The sequence below is a fragment of the Mirounga angustirostris genome, unplaced genomic scaffold (assembly GCF_029215605.1).
Source record: "Mirounga angustirostris isolate CCGP_5_RB_7025 unplaced genomic scaffold, mMirAng1.0.hap1 SCAF_17, whole genome shotgun sequence".
Lineage (NCBI taxonomy): Eukaryota > Metazoa > Chordata > Mammalia > Carnivora > Phocidae > Mirounga > Mirounga angustirostris.
The window spans coordinates 56022429-56044778 of NW_026991725.1; the positions used below are offsets into that span (position 1 = coordinate 56022429).

At 43.3% G+C, this 22350-nt stretch overlaps 1 protein-coding gene across 8 annotated transcripts in view; it reads right to left on the reverse strand.

Moving 5' to 3' along the window:
- The window catches only part of PRPSAP2 (phosphoribosyl pyrophosphate synthetase associated protein 2), a 50708-nt gene that overhangs the window by 17415 nt on the left and 10943 nt on the right, over positions 1 to 22350 (reverse strand). For all 8 annotated transcript variants that reach the window (XM_045889748.3, XM_054511019.2, XM_045889747.3 and 5 more), the window contains 3 exons: positions 21003 to 21175; positions 18741 to 18856; positions 6238 to 6293 (listed from right to left, as the gene is read on the reverse strand). In XM_045889748.3, the coding sequence (XP_045745704.1) occupies positions 6238 to 6293; positions 18741 to 18856; positions 21003 to 21175 (345 nt within the window). The remainder of the gene's footprint in view (positions 1 to 6237; positions 6294 to 18740; positions 18857 to 21002; positions 21176 to 22350) is intronic.

Below are 22350 nucleotides of genomic sequence, written 5' to 3' on the forward strand. Positions count from 1 at the left end.
CTTGAACTCATGATCTCAAGATCAAGAGTCTCACGCTCTTCCGACTGAGCCAGGCAGGTGCCCCTGAATATAACAAGTTCGTTATCAAGCACATGCTTTACAAATATTTTCTCCCAATCTGAGCCTTCTCCTATCATTCTCCTAGTAATGTCTTCTGAAAAGTAGTTTTAGGGGGAGTGGGAGAGGGAGAAGCAGGCTTCCCGCCGAGCAGGGAGCCCGATGTGGGACTCAATCCCAGGACCCCGGGACCACAACCTGAGCTGAAGGCAGACGCTTAACAACGGAGCCACCCAGGCGCCCGAGTAGTTTTACTTTTGATGATGTTTAACAATTTTTTTCTTATAAAATGTACTTTTGGTGTCTTATTTAAAAAATTTTTGTCCAGCAAAGTCACAAAGATTTTTCTCCCCCGTTTTCCCCTAGAAGTTTTATAGTTTTAGGTTCTACATTTAGTTACAGGATTCACTTTCAGTTGATTTTTGTTGTTTTTGTTTTTGTTTTAAGATTTTATTTATTTATTCATGAGAGACAGAGAGAGAGGCAGAGGGAGAAGCAGGCTCCCAAGGAGCAGGGAGCCCAATGCGGGACTTGATCCCAGGACGCTGGGATCATGACCTGAGCCGAAGGCAGACGCTTAACCATCTGAGCCACCCAGGCGCCCTGATTTTTGTATATGATGTGAAATACGACTCAAAATCATTATTTTGTACGTAAATATCCAATCATTCCAACACCATTCATGAAACGGACTACCATTTCTCTGTTGCACTGCTTTGCACCTTTGCTGGAAACCAGTATTCTAGATACACATAGATCTGTTTTTGGACTCGATTCTGTTCCACTACTCTATTTTTCTATCTTTATCCCAATGCTACATAATCACGGTCGCTTCAGCTTTACAGTAAGACTTAACTTCAGTGTTAGATCTCCCATTTTGTTATTTCTCAAAGTCTAAGTAGCACTTACACATGTACTGAGTGGATGGGCAAGTCCATCTCAATCCTATTTGGCCAACACCCAAAATCCCATAATCACTGGTGTGGAGAACACCCTAAGAAGTGATTAGTGGCCCCACTACCTCCCAGTAAACAACATACAGCTGAATCACCGTGGATCACTTTCTCAACCCCTCTCGTCTATGAGAGATAATAAATGCTGACCTCCTAGCCAGAGAAGATCAGATGAGGTAACGTAGATAGATGTCTTCATACCAGCTCCTGTAACAGAATACACAGCCTGGGGGGTGCTTAAGCAACAGAAATGTATTTCTCACAGTTCTGGAGGCTAGCAGCTCAAGATGAAGGCACGGCAGAGCCGGTGCCTGATAAGGGCCTGCCTTCCGGTTTGCAGACGGCCCATGTTGCTCACGGTACCCTCATGGGGCAGAGAACAGAGAACCACGGCAAGCACCTGACTCTTCTCACAAGAGTACTAATCCCAGACATGAGGGCTCCACCTTCATGACCTAATCACCTTCCAAAGGCCTCACCTCCTAATACCATTATATTGGGGGTTAGGATTTCAAGATGAATTTTGTGGGGGGGACACACACGCTCCAACCACAATAGTAGCGAAAACATCTGACGCTACATATAAGCTCCCTCAGGGAGTGTTCTTAGGCCTCATCAGACCTGGCACAATAAACATCTGAATGGATAGGTGACAAACACTGGGGGCGCCTGGGTGGCTCAGTCGGTTAAATGTCTGCCTTTGGATCAGGTTGTGATCTGGGGGTCCTGGGATCGAGCCCCACATCGGGCTGCTTGCTCAGAGGGGAGTCTGCTTCTCCCTCTCCCTCTGTGCTTCCCCCCTCCAAATAAATAAATAAAATCTTAAAAAAAAAAAAAGACAAACACTGTAGTACAGTTGACCTTTGAACAACATAGGTTTGAACTGCACTGGTCCACTTATAAGTGGATTTTTTTTTTTTAAATACAGTGCAATCCTGTAAATGTATTTTTTCTTCCTTACCATTTCTTAATAACACTTTCTTTTCTCTGTCTTACCTGGAGTAAGAATACAGTATACAAATGACAAAATATGCGTTAATCGACTGTTTATGCTCTCAGTAAGGTTCTAGGCAACAGTAGTCTGTTAGTAATTAAGTTCTGGGGGAGTCAAAAGTTATGCGTGGATTTCTGAAGCACGGGGGGGGGGTCGGTGCCCTAAGACCTGTGTTGCTCAAGAGTCAACTATACTAACAAAAGCCAAATAAACTGAGCCAAAGGCTACTGCAATGATAAAATCTCATCAACAAATGGGATTAGATATAAAGCAAGTATTACAGAAGTTACGAGAAGCCTATCCATATGGGTGAGACAAAGGAAAATTCATCATATTCTTCGGGTATTTAGGGGGCAAAAAGGTATCAAAATGCACTGCTGCCACTTCTCTTTCCGCTAAGACAGAGTAGTCCTCCCACGAAGTACAACCAAAACCCTGGATATCATATATGAAACAAATGTAAGAAGACTCTAAAGGTGGAGAGGAGAAAAAAGACTGGCTGGGGACCTTGAGGCTGTTGGAACGACAAGGTGGTCAGTCTGGTGGTCTTTTTGTCTCATCATCACAGACTTGCAGCTGGAGAAGCAGGCAACCCCAAAATGCCAACAGGCACATACCAAAAAAAGCCCAAACAAAAGCCTGCTTTCTCCAGCCAAAGGACCAAGAAAGGGGCAGCCTCCCAAGTCAGAAAACTTTAACACAGTAACTGCCCTTCTCTGGCCAACTGCACAGAAAAAGCCAGCTACACCACTCCGGACATAAGCACAGGTCAAGTAGGGGGGTCTACCCTTCCTCACTTGCCAGGCTATAATGATGAGCCCCAAACCCTCCAATAGGGCGGTTTCAGAGAAGGCCAAGTAGGGAGCTGGGACTTTCATCCCTACCGAGCGGTAATGATCCCCCACCCCCTCAGGGTCAGTGCAGCATGAACCCTGGACTTCCAACCCCACTCGGCAGTAAAAGGTGCCTTTCCCTCTCCCCTCTGAGGTGGTGTCAGGGGAGGCCTCGTGGGGTCAGGAGCCTCACCAGCCCGGTGGTAAGAAGACCACTTCCCACCTGGTGTCAGTAGAGGACTCACAGGGAGAGTACTCCCACTTCTATCTACTTGTGGGTGTTCTGATCTGATTCTTACTACAAAGCTACAGTAATCAAAACAGTGTGGTGTTGACACACAGACAACAGAACAGATCTGAGAATCCAGAAATAAACACAAACATCTACGGCCAACTGACTTTGGACGAGAATGCCAAAGCCATTCAAGGGGGAAAGAATAGTCTTTTCAACAAATGGTGCTGGATGACCAGATAATCACGTGGAAAAGAAAGAAGCTGGCCCCCGACACCTCCCTCCATATACAAAAATGAACTCAACATGGATCAGCCACCCAAACATAAGAGCTAAAACTAAAGCACTGGGAGAAAACACAGGGGCAAACTTAATGACCTTGGATTTAGCAATCGTTTCTTATATATGATGCCAGAAGCAAAAGCAGTAACAACACAGCTAACCCAGACTTCATAAAAATTAAAAACTTTTGTGTGTCAAAGGACATTATCAAGACAGGTAAAAGAGGGATGCCTGGGTAGCTCAGTCGGTTAAGCGTCTGCCTTCAGCTCAGGTCATGATCCCAGGGTCCTGGGAACGAGCCCCGCATCGGGCTCCCTGCTCAGAGGGGAGTCTGCTTCTCCCTCTGCCTGCCATTCCCCCTGCTTGTGCTCTCTCTCTCTGACAAATAAATAAAATCTTTAAAAAAACACACACAGGTAAAAGACAACATACAGAATGGGGTAAAATATTTGCAAATCCTCTATCTGAAAAGGACCCAGTATCCAGAATATATAAAGAACTCCTCTCTCTCACAAAAATAAATAAAATCTTTTTAAAAAAAACACACAGTGAGAGACTACTTCACACCCACTGGGATGGCCATAATAATTATAATAATAGGGGCTCCTGGGTGGCTCAGTCATTAAGCGTCTGCCTTCGGCTCAGGTCATGGTCCCGGGGTCCTGGGATCGAGTCCCACATCGGGCTCCCTGCTCGGTGGAGAGCCTGCTTCTCCCTCTCCCCCTCCCCCTGCTTGTGTTCCCTCTCTTGCTGTGTCTCTCTCTGTCAAATAAATAAAATCTTTAAAAAATAATAATAATTATAATAATAATAATAAAACAGAAAATAAGTGTTGGTAAGGATGTGGAAAGTCTGGAACCCTTGAACATTCCTGGTGGGAATGTGAAATGGTGTAGCCACTGTAGTTCAGCGGTCCCTCAAAAACGTTAGCATAGAATTACCATATACCTAGCACTTTCGATCCGTGGTACACATCCACGAGAAATGAAAACATACATCGACACAGCAACGTGTACACAAATGTTCACAGCAGTAGTCTTCATAACAGCCAAAATGTGGGAACAACCCAAATGTCCTTCAATACATGAATGGATAAACAGTATGGCTTATCCACACAGTGGGGATTATTCAGCTGTAAAAAGAAATGACTGACTGATACACGCTACGACATGGATGAACCTGGAAAACAGGAGGCTACGTGAAAGAAACCATACTCAAAATGCCACGTACTATATGATTCCATTTATACGAAACGTCCAGGATAGGCAAATCCACAGAGACAGAAAGCAGATTCGTGGTTGCCAGGGGCTGGGGAGAGAAGGGGCAAATATTTTACCCCGTTCTGTATGTTGTCTTTTACCTGTGTGTGTTTTTTTTAAGATTTTATTTATTTGTCAGAGAGAGAGAGCCCAAGCAGGGGGAACGGCAGGCATGGAGAGTGATTTCTTAATGGGCATGGGGTGTTCCTCTGGAGTGATGAGAAAGCTTTGAAACCTGAGAGAGGTGGTGCCTGCACAACATTGTGAAGGCCCTAACTGCCAACGAACTGTATACTTTAAAATGATTAATTATACCTTACATGATTTTCACCTTAACAACAACTGAAAGCCTATATATTAGAGAAAAACAAATTACTACATTAAAATTGATCCAGCGCAATGCCCAGAAAAGTGTTTGACAGGTTTATACTCCAAAACGAGTCATGGTTTACTATGACTTCCTCAAATGGACGATACAAGACTCTGCTGATAGAGCTTCTCGAAGGAAGTGTGGTGTGGGCACAGCCTTGGCTGCACCAGACAAGGCGACTTTATGTTTTTATCCAAGTGCCAGCCTAATTTATTTAATATCCTAATGTCCTTCGTAATTTATAATGGAAAACTGCTTGTAATGCCTTTTAAATCACTGGCTTACCGTCTGCAAGCTCTCCCTCATCCTTCAATATCATCAGCCTGCGGGACCCAGGATGGAGGTACCTATGTTTTCTTATATTCTGCAGGGCTTCACAGGGATCCAGTGAGCAAAGGCATTCAATCGCGGGACATAATTTTAAAAGAGCATTTTTAGGGGCGCCTGGGTGGCTCAGTCGGTTAAGCATCTGACTCCTGATTTCGGCTCAGGTCATGATTGCAGGGTTGTGAGACTGAGCCCCACACTGGGCTCTGCGCTGGGCGTGGACCCTGCTTAATATTCTCTCTCTCCCTTCCCCCTAATAATCTCTCCCTATCTAAAAAAAGAAGAAAAAGGGGGGGAGCTTTTTTCCTTTCTTCCTACATTTGCTTTTGTTCTCTCCCTTTCCCACAAAGTGGCTTCTCCAGAAAACATGGGTATATAAAATCCTCTCAACCCTAAACCACTTTAAATATTGTATTACTGATTTATCAGCTACTCCAGCTTACATGTAACTCTCAGCACTGCCTCCGGGTGTTTTTGTTCTGTAAAATGTCACTTTTTAACACATACCAAGAAGTGGCCTCTCGGCTGGATACGATTCTGTTAATAAATTACTGAGTTCTTGTAATAAAAGGCAATAAACAACTAAAAGTATATTTACTGGTACTGTAAACACCATGGATTTTAAACACCTTGGATGTGAAGGTCCACCAGTGGCTGCCAATCTGGAAATGAGAGAAGCATTAGGTCAGGCTTCCCGATACCTGCATGTCTTTGACTGGTGGGCACAGATTGGGATTGAAAAAAAAAAGAGGAAAATATATCATCATTTTTCAAATGGAGTCAGCAGACAATCTTTAAACTATCAGCCCATAGAATAAAAACAAGGGACACCAGTGGGAACCACTGAGGTAGAATCCAGAGCGTCCAGGATTCGATCGGGGAGATGATTCTCCATGTGGACCCGAGGATTAGTGGTGAGCTCCCGCCTACCTCTTGGCCGAGGCTGGAGATTTGGCCACGATCACCGCATTCCTGTAATCCGGGATCTGTGACAGACAAGAGGTCAGGGATTACTCCCATGTCTCCATGAGGCTATTCACACCAAAACCTGACAGTCGATAAAAAGGAACATTCCAAGACTCAAAAATGTCATCTGGTCACTTCAAAGTTTTCCAAAAAGAGAAAAAGTTCAAAGTAAATTTTCCCTTTGGAAAATGAAAAAACCCCTACCTAGGAAAAAGTATTATCAAGGTAAGAACCTCACAGACTGAAGACAAAAAAAAGTAGGGTGAATTGCTGATTAACTCATATCCATGTGTTGGCGAATACTGATAGTGGGACATAAAGACATTTTTATCAAGTCAACAGGAAGTCCTCTCATGAATCCCCATTGCATGCAACTTCCCAGTGCCAGGATGATACCCATCCAACGTGAATCCAAGGTAACTGTCCAATTCCAAATCAGTGCCGTCCATACAAAGGATTCCCAGGTCTCAGTCACGGCATATTGAAGAAACCAATTTGTTAAAGGATAATCATGACAGTGGGGTTTTATAAAGATATGAAGAACCCTTAAGAAAATAAAATTTCCCTTATGAACCTGGATGCAGAAATTCTCACCAAAATACTAGCCAATAGGATCCAACAGGACATTAAAAGGATTATTCACCACGACCAAGTGGGATTTATTTCTGGGCTGCAAGGTTGGTTCAACATCCGCAAATCAATCAATGTAATACAATACGTTAATAAAAGAAAGAACAAGGGCAAAAATGATCCTCTCAATAGAAGCAGAAAAAGCATCTGACAAAGTACAGCATCCTTTCTTGATTAAAACTCTTCAGAGTGTAGGGATTTGGGTACATACCTCAATATCATAAAAGCCATCTATGAAAAACCCACAGCGAGTATCTTTCTCAATGGGGAAAAACTGAGAGCTTTCCCTCTAAGGCCAGGAACACGGCACAGATGTCTACGATGACCACTGCTATTCAACATAGTATTAGAAGTCCTAGCCGCAGCAATCAGACAACAAAAAGAAATAAAAGGCATCCAAATTGGCAAAGAAGGAGTCAAATTCTCACTCTTTGCAGTTGATATGATACTTTATGTGGAAAACCCAAGAGACTCCACCCCAAAACTGCTAGAACTCATACAAGAATTCAGTAAAGTGGCAGGATATAAATTCAGTGCACAAAAGTCAGTGGCATTCCTATACACCAACAACAAGACAGAAGAAAGAGAAATTAAGGAGTCGATCCCATTTACAACTGCACCCAAAACCATAAGATACCTAGGAATAAATCTAACCAAAGAGACAAAGGATCTGTACTCAGAAAACTATAAAATACTCATGAAAGAAATTGAGGAAGACACAAAGAAATGGAAAAACGTTCCATGCTCATGGATTGGAAGAACAAATATTGTGAAGATGTCAATGCTACCTAGAGCAATCTACACATTCAATGCAATCCCCATCAAAATACCATCCACTTTTTTCAAAGAAATGGAACAAATAATCCTAAAATTTGTATGGAACCAGAAAAGACCCCGCATAGCCAGAGGAATGTTGAAAAAGAAAAGCAAAGCCGGCGGCATCACAATTCCGGACTTCCAGCTCTACTACAAAGCTGTCATCATCAAGACAGTATGGTACTGGCACAAAAACAGACACATAGATCAATGGAACAGAATAGAGAGCCCAGAAATGGACCCTCAACTCTATGGTCAACTCATCTTCGACAAAGCAGGAAAGAATGTCCAATGGAACAAAGACAGTCTCTTCAACAAATGGTATTGGGAACATTGGACAGCCACATGCAGAAGAATGAAACTGGACCATTTCCTTACACCACACACAAAAATAGACTCCAAATGGATGAAAGACCTCAATGTGAGACAGGAGTCCATCAAAATCCTAAAGGAAAACACAGGGAGCAACCTCTTTGACCTCAGCCGCAGCAACTTCTTCCTAGAAACATCGCCAAAGGCAAGGGAAGCAAGGGCAAAAATGAACTACTGAGACTTCATCAAGATAAAAAGCTTTTGCACAGCAAAGGAAACAGTCAACAAAACCAAAAGACAACCGACAGAACGGGAGACGATATTTGCAAATGACATATCAGATAAAGGGCTAGTATCCAAAATCTATAAAGAACTCATCAAACTCAACACCCAAAGAACAAATAATCCAATCAAGAAATGGGCAGAAGACATGAACAGACATTTTTCCAAAGAAGACGTCCAAATGGCCAACAGACACATGAAAAAGTGTTCAACCATGAGAGACGATGGACTCTGAAAAACAAACTGAGGGTTCTAGAGGGGAGGGGGGTGGGAGGATGGGTTAGCCTGGTGATGGGTATTGAGGAGGGCACGTTCTGCATGGAGCACTGGGTGTTATGCACAAACAATGAATCACGGAACACTACATCTAAAACTAATGATGTAATGTATGGGGATTAACATAACAATAAAAAATTTAAAAGAAAAAGTGTTCAACATCACTTGGCATCAGGGAAATCCAAATCAAAACCTCAATGAGATACCACCTCACACCAATGAGAATGGCTAAAATTAACAAGTCAGGAAACGACAGATGTTGGCGGGCATGCGAAGAAAGGGGAACCCTCCTACACTGTTGGTGGGAATGCAACCTGGTGCAGCCACTCTGGAAAACAGTATGGAGGTTCCTCAAAAAGTTGAAAGTAGAGCTACCCTGCGACCCAGCAATTGCACTACTGGGTATTTACCCCAGAGATAAAAATGTAGTGACCCGAAGGGGTACGTGCACCCCAATGTTTATAGCAGCTATGTCCACAATAGCCAAACTATGGAAAGAGCCAAGATGTCCATCAACAGATGAATGGATAAAGAAGATGTCACACACACACACACACACACACACACACATACACACACACACAGAGAGGAATATTATGCAGCCATCAAAAAACCGGAAATCTTGCCATTCGCAATGACGTGGATGGAACTAGAGGGTATTATGCTAAGTGAAATAGGTCAATCAGAGAAAGACAAGTATCATATGATCTCACTGATACGAGGAATTCTTAATCTCAGGAAACAAACTGAGGGATGCTGGAGTGAAGAGGGGTGGGAGGGATGGGGTGGCTGGGTGATAGACACTGGGGAGGGTATGTGCTGTGGTGAGCGTTGTGAATTGTGTAGGACTGATGAATCACAGACCTGTACCTCTGAAACAAATAATACATTATATGTTAAAAAAAAAGAAGAAGAAGATAGTAGGAAGGGAAAAATGAAGGGAGGGAAATTGGAGGGGAGATGAACCATGAGAGACTATGGACTCTGAGAAACAAACTGAGGGTTCTAGAGGGGAGGGGGGTGGGGGGATGGGTTAGCCTGGTGATGGGTATTAAGGAGGGCATATACTGCATGGAGCACTGGGTGTTATAGGCAAACAATGAATCATGGAACACTGCATCAAAAACTAATGATGTAATGTATCGTGACTAAAATAACATAATAAAATAAAATGTAAAAAAAGAAAATAACTAAAATATCAGTCTACTTTGGAGTCTTTTACTATTGAACATTTGATTTGTGCTAGTGATGATTGTAATTGAAGATACCCATTAGTAACTTCTAAGAGTTTAGAAGACGGAACTCTTTTTAAGCTGTGCAGTGAATTGTTTCTGACTTCATCCCGGCCATATTTCCAGATTATGTTCTTGACAATTAAACACTTCACTAAATTATATGATATATCCTTCAATATATCCTAATTGCTTTTTATCTCACAATTATGCTAGACAATGATTTTCCATATAAGCATTAATAATCTTTAGCACCTCGTACAATGCCTAGTATGTGGGAAGCACTAAATAATACTCAGTGAATGAACAAAAAACTGATTAACTTGAAGACAGCTCTAATACAGATGTATCCAGCATAACTACATGGACTGGATGTCTTTACAGGAGAGCCTAACTCATCCAATGCTAGGGAGCAAAGTAGCAAAAAATATTCTCATTTAGGCCCTTTTCTTATTTTTGCCGGAAGTCTTTCTAAACTGTTTTTATGTACTTGTCTCACCAAATATCATCAAACAGCACCAAACCAAGCCAAGAGAAGTAACAACAAAGGAAACCGTTACTAAAGCAAATAAAAGGAGGCTTTAGAAGAAAGGACTCTTTGGGGTGCCTGGGTGGTGCAGTCAGCTGAGTGTCCAGCTCCTGGTTTCAGGTCAGGTTGTGATCTCAGGGCCGTGAGATTGAGCCCCACATCAGCTCTGCACTGAGTACGGAGTCTGCTTGAGTTTCCCTCTCTCTTTGCCTCTCCCCGCCACGCTCTCTCTCTCTAAAATAAATAAATAAATCTTAAAATAAAAGAAAGAAAAGAAAGGACTCTAATAAAAACAGGTCCATTTTGGGGGAACCTGGCTGGCTCAGTCGGTAGAGTATACGACTCTTGATCTCAGGGTCCTGAGTTTGAGCCCCATGTTGGGCGTAAAGTTTACAAGAAAAGAAAAGGTAAGAAAAGCAAAGAAAAGGAAAAAAAGAAAAGAAAGAAAGAAAGACAACAGGTCTATTTTCTCCTCAGGAGCTAAAACAGGAAATTGTACACCTGAACAACAACTTGTTAAGAAAAAGAACCAGAAAGAAGGTGGGAATCATTACAGTCCCATTAAGAAACTCAGCAGCTGGCTAATGGAGCAGCAGAACAGATACAGATGAAGAACAAGCCTGGGAAATGAAGCCGAGGGATTTTCCCACAATGCTGTATGTAAGGATGCAAAACTTGGGGAAGAAAAGTTAAACAACAGAGACTAGATCCAAAATTTTCAACATCTAACAGTTCCCAAAGGAAAGGATGAGAAAACAGAAGGGATGAGACACTCAAATTATACGGGGAAAAAATGTCCAGAGAACGAAAGGGAGTATCTACAAAGATGAATGGAAACAAGATCTACCCCAGACACATCATGCTGAAATTTCAGAACCATGGCAGAAAAATGAAACACCACTTTAGATGGGGGAAATTCCTGCCCGCCCCCAAAAAATACACACTAGATGCTCAATCACACTAGAAATCGAGAAAGGAAAGAATTCAAATAACACAGTATTGTTTTGCTCATTCAATTTGCAAAATGAAGAGCAAAGGGAAACAGATACTATCCTATGTACTGTGAGTGGGAGTATACGCTGATACAGCCCTTTCAGAGAACGGCAATTTTCATATCTATTAAAATATTAGATTTTCAGAAAATTGCAATTTTTGCAGTATCTATTAAAGTACTAAAAACAGATACTTTTCAATCAAGCAATTCATTGCACCTCCTAATATTTTTTCAGAAAAACACATAAGTAATCAGAAAGGCAAGTACAAGAATTTTCAATGCAGTTTCACTTACAATAATTTTTTTTTAAAGTAATCTCCACACCCAATATGGGGCTCAAACTCACAACCCGAGATCAAGAGTTGCATGCTCTACCCATTGAGCCAGCCAGGTGCTCCTTATGATAAATTTTTAAAGTAAAGTATTTCACTTAAAAGAGTGAAAAATTATGGGGCGCCTGGGTGGCTCAGTTGGTTAAGTGTCTGCCTTCGGCTCAGGTCATGATCTTGAGGTCCTAGGATCGAGCCCCAGGTGGGAGCCTGCTTCTCCCTTTCGTTCTGCCCCCCCTGCCCCCCACTTGCGTGTTCTCTCAAATAAATAAAATCTTAAAAAAAAAAAGAATGAAAAATTAAAACAACCTAATATCTAATCAAGAAGAAAAAGGTTGGAAAAAACAGTGGCTCATTTAAACTTGTGCTTTAAACATTTAAACACACAGCTATTTAAACTTAAACTGGGGCGCCTGGGTGGCTCAGTCATTAAGCATCTGCCTTCGGCTCAGGTCATGATCCCAGGGTCCCGGGATCGAGCCCCGCATCAGGCTCCCTGCTCCACGGGAAGCCTGCTTCTCCCTCTCTCGTTCCCTCTGCTTGTGTTCCCTCTCTCGCTGTGTCCCTCTCTGTCAAATAAATAAAATCTTTAAAATAAATAAATAAATAAATAAAAATAAACTTAAATTAATTAAACTTAAAGAAGATGATTCGGCTTTCCAGTCACACTAGCCACATGCGACAAGCAGCTACCATACTGGACAGCCGCCAGAACATTTTCATGATCACAGAAAGTTCTACTGGACATCACTGATCTAAACTGAAGACGAGTACGTAGCAATCATAACCAAAGCAATAAACCTACATATCTTAGCATGGAAAGACCTCCACATACCAGCACAGCAAAGAAAAGAAGATGCAGAACAAGGCAAACAATATGGCAACTGTTTTTTTAAAAAAGCAGCCACAAATCAGGGGTGCCTGGCTGGCTCAGTGGGTAGAGCATGTGACTCTCGATCTCGGGGTCATAACCTCGAGCCCGACATTGGGGATAGAGCTTACTTAAAAAAAAAAAAACAGCACCCACAAATCAACATCTATAACTATGTAGACAAGGAGGAAAAACAGAAAGGTCTAAGGACACAGGACACAAAGCAAGCTGGTAATAAGGGTTACCCCTGCAGAAAGGCCCAGGACCAGGCTGGGGCCCAGGGAAGCCAGGGCTTTACCACTATTGTCAGAATTACTAAAGACACACATGCACGTGTCCCTACACTTCCACAGTCAATGTGAAGTTTCATTTTTCACTTGTTAGAAGATTCCTCTTACTATCGAGTGGAGGGGAAAACACACCACATGTCATGTAAGTCCAGCTTCCAAACTCTAGTAATTGTCCCCCAAACCATTAAGGGAAAACATCATCAGGGCTACCGTGGAACCACAGAGAATCAAACTGCCCTACACCCCGTGCTCCCTTGTTATACACCCCCTACCCTTGTCCTTAGTTTCTCAGTCCCTGCCATATCTCATTTCTGTGATGACAGTGGCTCGATACAAAGACACTAAGAAGAACACAGAGGAAAAAAAAAACAAAAGCAACTCAAGAATAAGAAACAAGATAACTCTAGAAGCTCCTATTTAAAAAATTAATGGGATAGGATCTCTACATACACCATAGAAATATACTTGTAGTCCCCTCTTCATCATTTCCTTAAAAAATCCTGGTGCAGATAGGGGCGCCTGGGTGGCTCTGTTGGTTGAGCGTTCGACTCTTGGTTTTGGGGGGTCATGATCTCATGGGTCATGGGATCGAGCCCAGAGGCAGGCTCCCCGCTCAGCAGGGAGTCAGCTTCTCCCTCTCCCTCTGCCCCTTCCCACCCACCCACCCCCCGCTCCCCGGCTCGTGTGCGCTCTAATAAATAAAGTCTTAAAAAAAAAAATCCTGGTGCAGACCAATGATTTCTAGGATTGTCACTGTAATATTCAGTCATTTTTTAAAAACATGCACTGTATTTAATCAATACCCAGACACACGCACCACAGTGCAACTGTGGGCAGGAGAAACTGCCAAACTCCCAGGAGAGAGCACCAAAACTGCAAGTCAGTGAGCATCCAATTATCTGGACATTCCTTCCAACTCTGGCAGAAAGCACGTAAATTCCAGGGACGACTCAAGAGAAACAGAGTGTAAGCTGTCAAATCAGAAGATGTCAGCATCAATCTTGCAGAATAGAATCACTAAGTGACACGAAGGCACTGTGTCATACTATAATCCACAGTGTTTTCTTCTTTCCTGACAGTCGAAATAACATAAACCTTAATTGATGGCATCTTCGATTCAGGACGATATGGTCTACTAAAACAAGTACACTCTAAAAGGCAAAGTGAACAAAAGTCCTTTCAAACACTGAGCTCCCGTATAATATTTCAGTTTTGATAGCCTGTCTTAATTTATGTTTGTGAATGAAGGACAGAATCTTAAAACTACAACGTTTGGCATTATCCCTATTAGCTTGCCATCAAAAACAAAGAACCATTTTCCTTGTTTGCTGAACCGCGAATGGTGTAAGAGAGAGTTCAACCCTGAGAGTTCAATCCTTTCCAACAATGAAGCCTAAAATGGGATCTTTCAAGTGGAAGGCAGCCTTGTACAGAGGCAGAAGCCCACACCAAGGGGCCATGGCTAGGGCAGCTCAAGGAGCCCGGAGCCTGGCCTCTGGACCAGCACCAGGGGGCCACAGCCCGGACTCAGCAGGCCAATGGGTGCGTCCCACACGTCAACACACAACATGCCTGGTACCTTGAGTGGATACGTCCTAAAAACTCACAAGATGTAAACATCAGTCTATAAAAGTCTACGCTGTCTCCTCCATGTCCTCCAAAACTATAGGTTCCTTCACGTGACTGGTTCTTATCTGGATCATGCTCCCCCACATACCCAAGTCTCATCCTCTCGTGCTTCTCTCTGGCTGGACCCCATTTTCCTGCCCCATCAACACACCTGTTGTTGCTCTCCCATCCTTTCTCTCTCTCTCTCAACTGGGAATCATGCTCAGGTAAATACTACTCTATATTGTTTCCTGAACTTTTTAGAGTTTGTACGTTTCTTGTAACTTTAAAGAAAACAGACCACAGTTTTGTCTTTCAAAAATACTTAAATTCATTTTCACTACTGAGGGACATGGCTAACTGTTGGAGGATAGACACGTAGGCCAATGGAATGGAACTGAGGGACCAGAAATAAACACAAATGTCTATGGCCAATTTTTTTTTTTTTTTTTTGACAAGGCCATTCATTGGGGAAACAGTCTTTTCAACAAATGGTGCTGGAACCACTAGATATCACATGCTAAAGAACAAAGTTAGACCCCTATCTCACACCATATACAAAAATACTCCAAATGGGTCAACCTAAATATAAGAGCTAAAAGTGTAAGACTCTCAGAAGAAAACACAGAGGTAAATCTTTTTTTTTTTTTTTTTAAAGATTTTATTTATTTATTTGACAGAGAGAGACACAGCGAGAGAGGGAACACAAGCAGGGGGAGTGGGAGAGGGAGAAGCAGGCTACCCGCAGAGCAGGGAGCCCGATGCGGGACTCAATCCCAGGACCCTGGGATCATGACCTGAGCTGAAGGCAGTCGCTTAACCAACTGAGCCACCCAGGCGCCCTCACAGAGGTAAATCTTAATGACTCTGGATTTGATGATGTTTTCTTAGAGCAAAAGCATGAGTAACAAAAGAAAAAAAAACACAAACTGGACTTCTTCAAAGTTAAAACCTTTTGTGCATCAAAGGACAATATCAAGACAGTGAAAAGACAAACTACAGAATGGTGGGAAATATTTGCAAGTCACGTATCTGGTAAGACTAGTATCCAGTATATATATAAAGAACTCCTACAACTCAATAAAAAGATAAACAGCCCAATTAAAAAATGGGCAAAGGATCTGAACAGACATTTTCCATAGAAGATATACAAGAGCACCTGGCTGCCTCTGTTCATAGAGCGTGTGGCTCTTGATCTCGGAGTCGTGAGTTTGAGCCCCACACTGGATGCAGAGATTACTTAAATAAATAAAAATTTTTAAAAAACCACAAAGAAGACATACAAATGGCCAATAAACATATGAAAAGATGCTCAACATCATTAGTCATCAGGAGAATACAAATCAAAACCACAATGGGGTACCACTTTATAACCACTAGAATGGCTATAATCAAAAAAGAAATGTCAGTAAGGATGTGATTGTGAAGAAACTAAAAATCTTATACATTCCTAGTTACAATGTAAGTGCTGTAGCCACCCTGGAAAACTGTTTGGCAGTTCCTCAAAATGTTAAATGCAGAATTACCATATAATCAAGTAATTCCAATCCTAAGTATATATCTAAGAAATGAAAGATATGTCCACCATAAGAGCCTATGTCCACTTAGAAACTTGTACATGAATGTGCATAGCGCAGTATTCACAACAGTCAGAAGATGGAAATGACCCAAAGGTTCATCAACACAGGAATGGATAAATAGTGGTATATACATATAATGGAATAATATTCGGCCATCAAAAGGAATGAGGTCCTGGTACATGCCACCACGTTGATGAACCTCAAAAGCATTACACTAAGTGAACGAAGCCAACACAAAAGGCTCCGTATCGTATGGATCCCCTGTATATGAACTGTCCAGTGCAGGCAAATCCAGAGTCAGAAAGCACATGAGTGGCTGCCAGGGAATTGAGGGAGGCAGGAATGGGGAATGATTACTTAACGAGTACAGGATGTTCTTCTGGAGTGACGACAAAGCTCTGCACAGAGGTGACAGTTGTACAACAATGCGTGACTACATGCCACCAAACTGTTTGTCTTAAACTGGTTAATTTTTATGATACGTGGATTTCACCTCAATGAAAAAAAAAAAAAAAAAAACTGAATATGCCTGCTTATCTGGTCTCCCTAAGGAAAGCTACAGGTTACAAAAGGGGACATCTATATGAAACCAATACTGGGCGCCTGGGTGGCTCAGTTGGTTAAGCGACTGCCTTCGGCTCAGGTCATGATCCTGGAGTCCCGGGATCGAGTCCCGCATCGGGCTCCCTGCTCAGCAGGGAGTCTGCTTCTCCCTCTGACCCCCCCCCCCCCATGCTCTCTCTATCTCATTCTCTCTCTCAAATAAATAAATAAAATCTTAAAAAAAGGGGCACCTGGGTGGCTCAGTCGGTTAAGCGACTGCCTTCGGCTCAGGTCATGATCCTGGAGTCCCAGGATCGAGTCCCGCATCGGGCTCCCTGCTCGGCGGGGAGTCTGCTTCTCCCTCTGACCCTCCTCCCTCTCGTGCTCTCTGTCTCTCCTTCTCTCTCACAAATAAATAAATTAAATCTTTAAAAAAAAAAAAAAAAATCTTAAAAAAAAAAAAAGTGAGAATACTTTATATGAAACCAATACTAACAAATGGCCAGAATCCAGGATAAAAACCAGAATGCCTGTAGCTCAGAAAGAAGCACACACAAAATCAGTGAAGAACAAACAAAAGTGCATTAAGGGCCTTTTCACAGAACAGGAAATATATGGAGAGATGCTCAACTTCTTATGTCATCAGAGATCTATCCATTGAAGTGACACCAAGACACCACACCATAGCCATTCAACTGGCAAAAATCGTAAATTCTGGTAATGTAAGTATTGAAACAAGATGGATCCACAGACTACCTTGTTGCCCTGATGCTGGGAATGTAAGTTGGCATAACTGCTTTGGGAAAAATTAAACACACACGCCATGCCACCTCGCAACGCTCCACTAGGTATATGGCGGCAATAAACGTCTGCTGACGCACCACGGGACACACAGACAAGAGCGCTCACGGGAGCTCTACCACAACAGCAAAAACCTTACGGATAAACTGTGATAGAGCTGCACGGTATCTCTCGGTAGTCAAATGGATGCACTGTGACACACGACATAGAGGAAGCTTACTAATGTCACATCAAGTGAAAAATTCCCCCCAAAATAACACGATTTGATTCATTTTTTATAAAGTTAAAAAAATATGTATTTTGTGTTTTTGTCTTTGAATAGTATCTCTATGTGGATGTATGTATGAGATAAGACCATATACAAAGAAATTAAGAGAAGGACAAAACGAGATTCAGGACAGTGGCTCCCTCAGGTGGGAGGAAGCGGGGGGGATGTGACGGAAAAGGACCAGGGAGTGGATGTCAGTTATGATGCATCCAGTTTTCTTGCTGGGTGGTGGGATCACGGATGCTGACCACTACAGATGGGTGGACAGAGAGAGAGGCAGAGCAATGGATACGCAAACGAGGGCCAGGTCCACGCATGGACCAAGGGTGAGAGTTATGTGTCATGATCACAACTAGTCCAATTCTAGGTACCTAAGGCCCCAAAGAAAACACAGAAATTTTAAGAGCTTAGCAAAAGAAATAAATTATAGATTAAGAATTTTAAAATACGGGCGCCTGGGTGGCTCAGATGGTTAAGCGTCTGCCTTCGGCTCAGGTCATGATCCCAGGGTCCTGGGATCGAGTCCCACATCGGGCTCCCTGCTCCTTGGGAGCCTGCTTCTCCCTCTGCCTCTCTCTCTCTGTCTCTCATGAATAAATAAATAAAATCTTAAAAAAAAAAAAAAAAAGAATTTTAAAATACACTGAATTACATTTATTAAAGTAAATAGTATTTTATTATTTTTTTAAGATTTTATTTATTTGAGAGAGAGAGAACAGAGGGAGAGCGAGAAGGAGAAGCAGACTCCCTGCTGAGCAGGAAGCCCGACAGGGGACTCGATCCCAGGACCCTGAGATCATGACCTGAGCCGAAGGCAGACACTTAACCGACTGAGCCACCCAGGCACCCCTACTTTATTATTTTATTATTATTTTTTAAGTCGGTTCCATGCGAGGCTCCGTGGAGCCCAATACAGCGCTGGAACTCATGATCCTGAGATGAAGAGTCAGATGTTTCTCCAACTGAGCCACCCAGGCACCCCAGGAAATAGTACTTTAAGCAGAATACACCAAGTTTTAATCCTTTACAGACGGCCCAAGGAAATGGAAATGTATCTTTTCAACCTTAAACAGAATGTTAAAATGCTGAAGTTTGAGCTAGCTTACCTCTTCTTGAATATACTGCAGTAAGAAGGGAGAAGCTCTTAAATTATCAACAGGAATATTGAAGAAGCCCTGAATTTCCTTCTGGTGTAAATCCATAGTAATGAGATGAGTTAGACCTTTGGAAACAAAGCAGACACCAACACATGAATAGTTAAATAACCAGTCACAGGGTATGAACTAAGCATATATAAAATATGATACAATATATAATAGCTATTAAAAAATTGCTCTCTCATCAAAAAGACTCAGTATCTTTATTTCTCAGATTTTTTAGTTCAATGAGACTGTGAGAGAACAGAAAATACCTATAGTGGTCTCTGCCCCCTGGTTCCTGACACAGGGCTCCTAGAACCCTTGTGAATTCCTAAGTGATAAGAGCACTAAGAGCACCTTTTATTCTGATGAGGTGACTCCCGGTGGGCTCTTGGAGGGGGAGACCAAGAAAGACCAAGGCGTAATTAGAAGTTTGGAATTTTCAGCCCTCACCTCCCATTCTCCAGAGAGGGGAGAGGGGCTGGAAATGGAGTTAATATTGATTGAGGAAGCAGAGGCTTCAAGGAGCTGCGAGGTTGGAGGTGAACAGGTGGAGATGCTGGGAGACTGGTGCATGGTGAGAGGTCACAGGCTCCGCAGCCCTCCCCACATCCTGTACCCCCTTATCTCTTCCATCTGGATGTTTGCTTGTATTCTTTATCATATGCTTTTACGATAAAGTGGCAACCAGTAGGTGAACAGTTCTCCTGAGTTCTGTGAGCTGCTCTGGCAAATTAATCGAATCCGAGGAGTGGGTCCTGGGAACCTCTGATTTACAGCAGATTGGTAGACACACAGGTGACAACTCGGTCTTGCAGTTGGCATGGGGGAGGGGCTGTCTCGTGGGACTGAGCCCTTAACCTGTGGGATCTGACACTATCTCCAGAATTTAGTTAAACTACAGGATACCTAGCTGGTATTCTCATGGAAAATTGCTAAGTGTAGGGAAAACCCCCTACACACTTGGTGACCAGAAGTGTCAGAAGTGACATCTTTGTGTGAGTAGAAGAGACACTTGGGAGATGAATGGGCTTTTCCCTACTCAAAAGCGGGAGACTGAGTGATTTTCTTACACCAAGATACATGATTTTCACATCAATTTATAGTCTTAAAATAGCAAATATAATAGTAATGAAGAAATGTCTCTCATAACTGGAAAAGTTTTAAAAAAGCAAAACCTGCCCAAAAGAGCAGGAAAGTCAACCTGGTGGCCCAGCCAGGATGAAGGCCAGGAGAGAAGAAGAGCAGAATCTTTCTGGAAGGTTCGGTGAGCTAGCCTGCTCCCTTCAGCCAGCTTTTAAAACTCTGAAGACTTTTCAACAGGTTACATACTGTTGAGGTTGCTGGGGTTCGGCTTCCATCAAATTTGGGTGTGTGGGTTTTCTTTCTTTTTTTTTTTGCCTGCTTTGGAACGCTACAGTAGAAACTTCACTCCACAGTAAGTGTCTGTGTTCAAATGCAGTGATATGGGGGCTGTCTTGTCCTTTCCTCTCTGTGCCAGTGCTCTGGGATACGTGGACTCTAGAGTCCCATACACATACACACACACACACACACACACACAGTAACGCTTCTGAAGGTTATAGAAACAAGGGGGAGACACTTAGGACGTGACCTGAAAATACACAACACAAAATAACACATATGGTTTGCAAAATATGCCAATCCATCCTGGACGAGACTAAAAGTTGTTGCCGTGTTAGAGTGCTTGGTTCCAAAAATGTCTTTTTCCCCTTCAAAAAAGACTTCAATGCAATTTTAACTTGTCATTTCAATTTTAAACAAAGGTCTTTGTTTAAAAAATAAGTTGTTCTCCTTAACTTTGTGTTTTAGGGAGTTGGGAACAGGAGAGAATTCTCTGCACTGCTTTCTCATTATAAATTAGCTGTCTTTAAAAATGGTCCTTTTTCAGGGCGCCAGGGCGGCTCAGTCGTTAAGCGTCTGCCTTCGGCTCAGGTCATGATCCCAGGGTCCTGGGATCGAGCCCCGCATCGGGCTCCCTGCTCAGCCAGGAGCCTGATTCTCCCTCTCCCGCCCCCCCTGCTTGTGTTCCCTCTCTAGTTGTCTCTCTCTCTGTGTAAAATAAATAAATAAAATCTTTAAAAAAAAAAAAAAAAAAAGGTCCTTTTCTGCTTAGCGTCCTAATTTAGTTAAGACAAGGGGTTACAATGTCTAAGGTAAAAATCAAACGCCCAGGCCCAATAAATGTCAAGTATCTGCTGTTCTCACCAGCTTTGCACATCATCGAAGCCAGCAATTTAGAAACAATGGAGCCTCTTTTTCTCATCTTGCACTGTTTGCTGTAAGGAAAGTAGGGTATCACGCCGATAATGCTTTTGGCACAAGAGGTCTTACATGCGTACACCATGATCAGGAGCTCCATGATGGTGGTGTTCACGTCCCTGCATCCCAAGAACGTAAGACACGTGATTAATATTTCCCTGTCCCCACAAAGTGGCAGCAGGGTGCTCCTCGCGCCCCTACCGGGACCTAAGGCTCAAGACACAGAAAAGGCATGAACATTCCCTCACGCCGATGACCCTAGTTCCTTTTTCCCTGAAAGAAGAACCCAGTCAGAAGGGAGAGGTTCTACGGGCTCCCACCGCCATGTGCAGCCGCACCCCACACGTCGACCTGTCCTCCGCCATCAGAGACAGACATTCCACACCAAAGTTACTCTGCAATTAGCCCTCCCGATGATGCCCTAACCAGCCCCCGCCCCCCAACTCCCACCCCCAGGCTACTGGAAGATAGGGCTCCAGCCATTCTCCCTCTCTTGTGTCCGCCATCAGCTTGGTACCCTCCCCTGGCTTGTACCCATCGGCTTAGAAGCATTGTTCTTCCATTAGAAACGACTGGTGGCCACTCTTCCCACTGCCCTATTTCTTTGCTCCCCTGTGTGTACGTCTCAAGAGAGCTGTCTACGCTCACCATCTCGCTCTCTCCCAAACACGTGCCAATCCAGGTCATCCATGACCTCCATGCGCCTAGATCCAAGGACAATTCTGCTCCTCTCACCGAGCTGCGGGCAGCAGCTCCCACGGCTGCGCACCCTGCTTGACCCACCTGGCTCCTAGAACTTCCTCGCTGTTCTCCTGTTCCGCCCTACTTGGCTTCTTTGGCTGGTTCCCCTCCTCCCCACCTTTCTGCCCAACACTCATTCATGTGCGCCCCCTTTGGTCTCCCCTTAGCCCTTGGGCTTCTCATCTAGTTTCACAGCTTTCTAGAAGCTGGAGGAGAATCCAGGCCACAGCCCCAGGCCAAGCTTCTCTTCTCAACTCCTGTCCAGCAACACTTTTAGCGTCCTAAAGTGAAAGATAAGATGTATCTGACAACATCAAATCTCATAAAGACCCCGATGGCCAGGCTCTCCGGCAACCTGGCAAGACTAAGAATCCCTGAGTTCACACAAGGTCACGGTTCAGGACAATGCAAAATGAGACATGCAGACAGTTTTAGCTATGGGAATAAGAAACCAACAAGAGGCGGGGCAGAATGATAAGTGTTGAAATAAACCAAAAAGAGGGCACCTGGGTGGCTCAGTTGGTTGAGCGACTGCCTTCGGCTCAGGTCATGA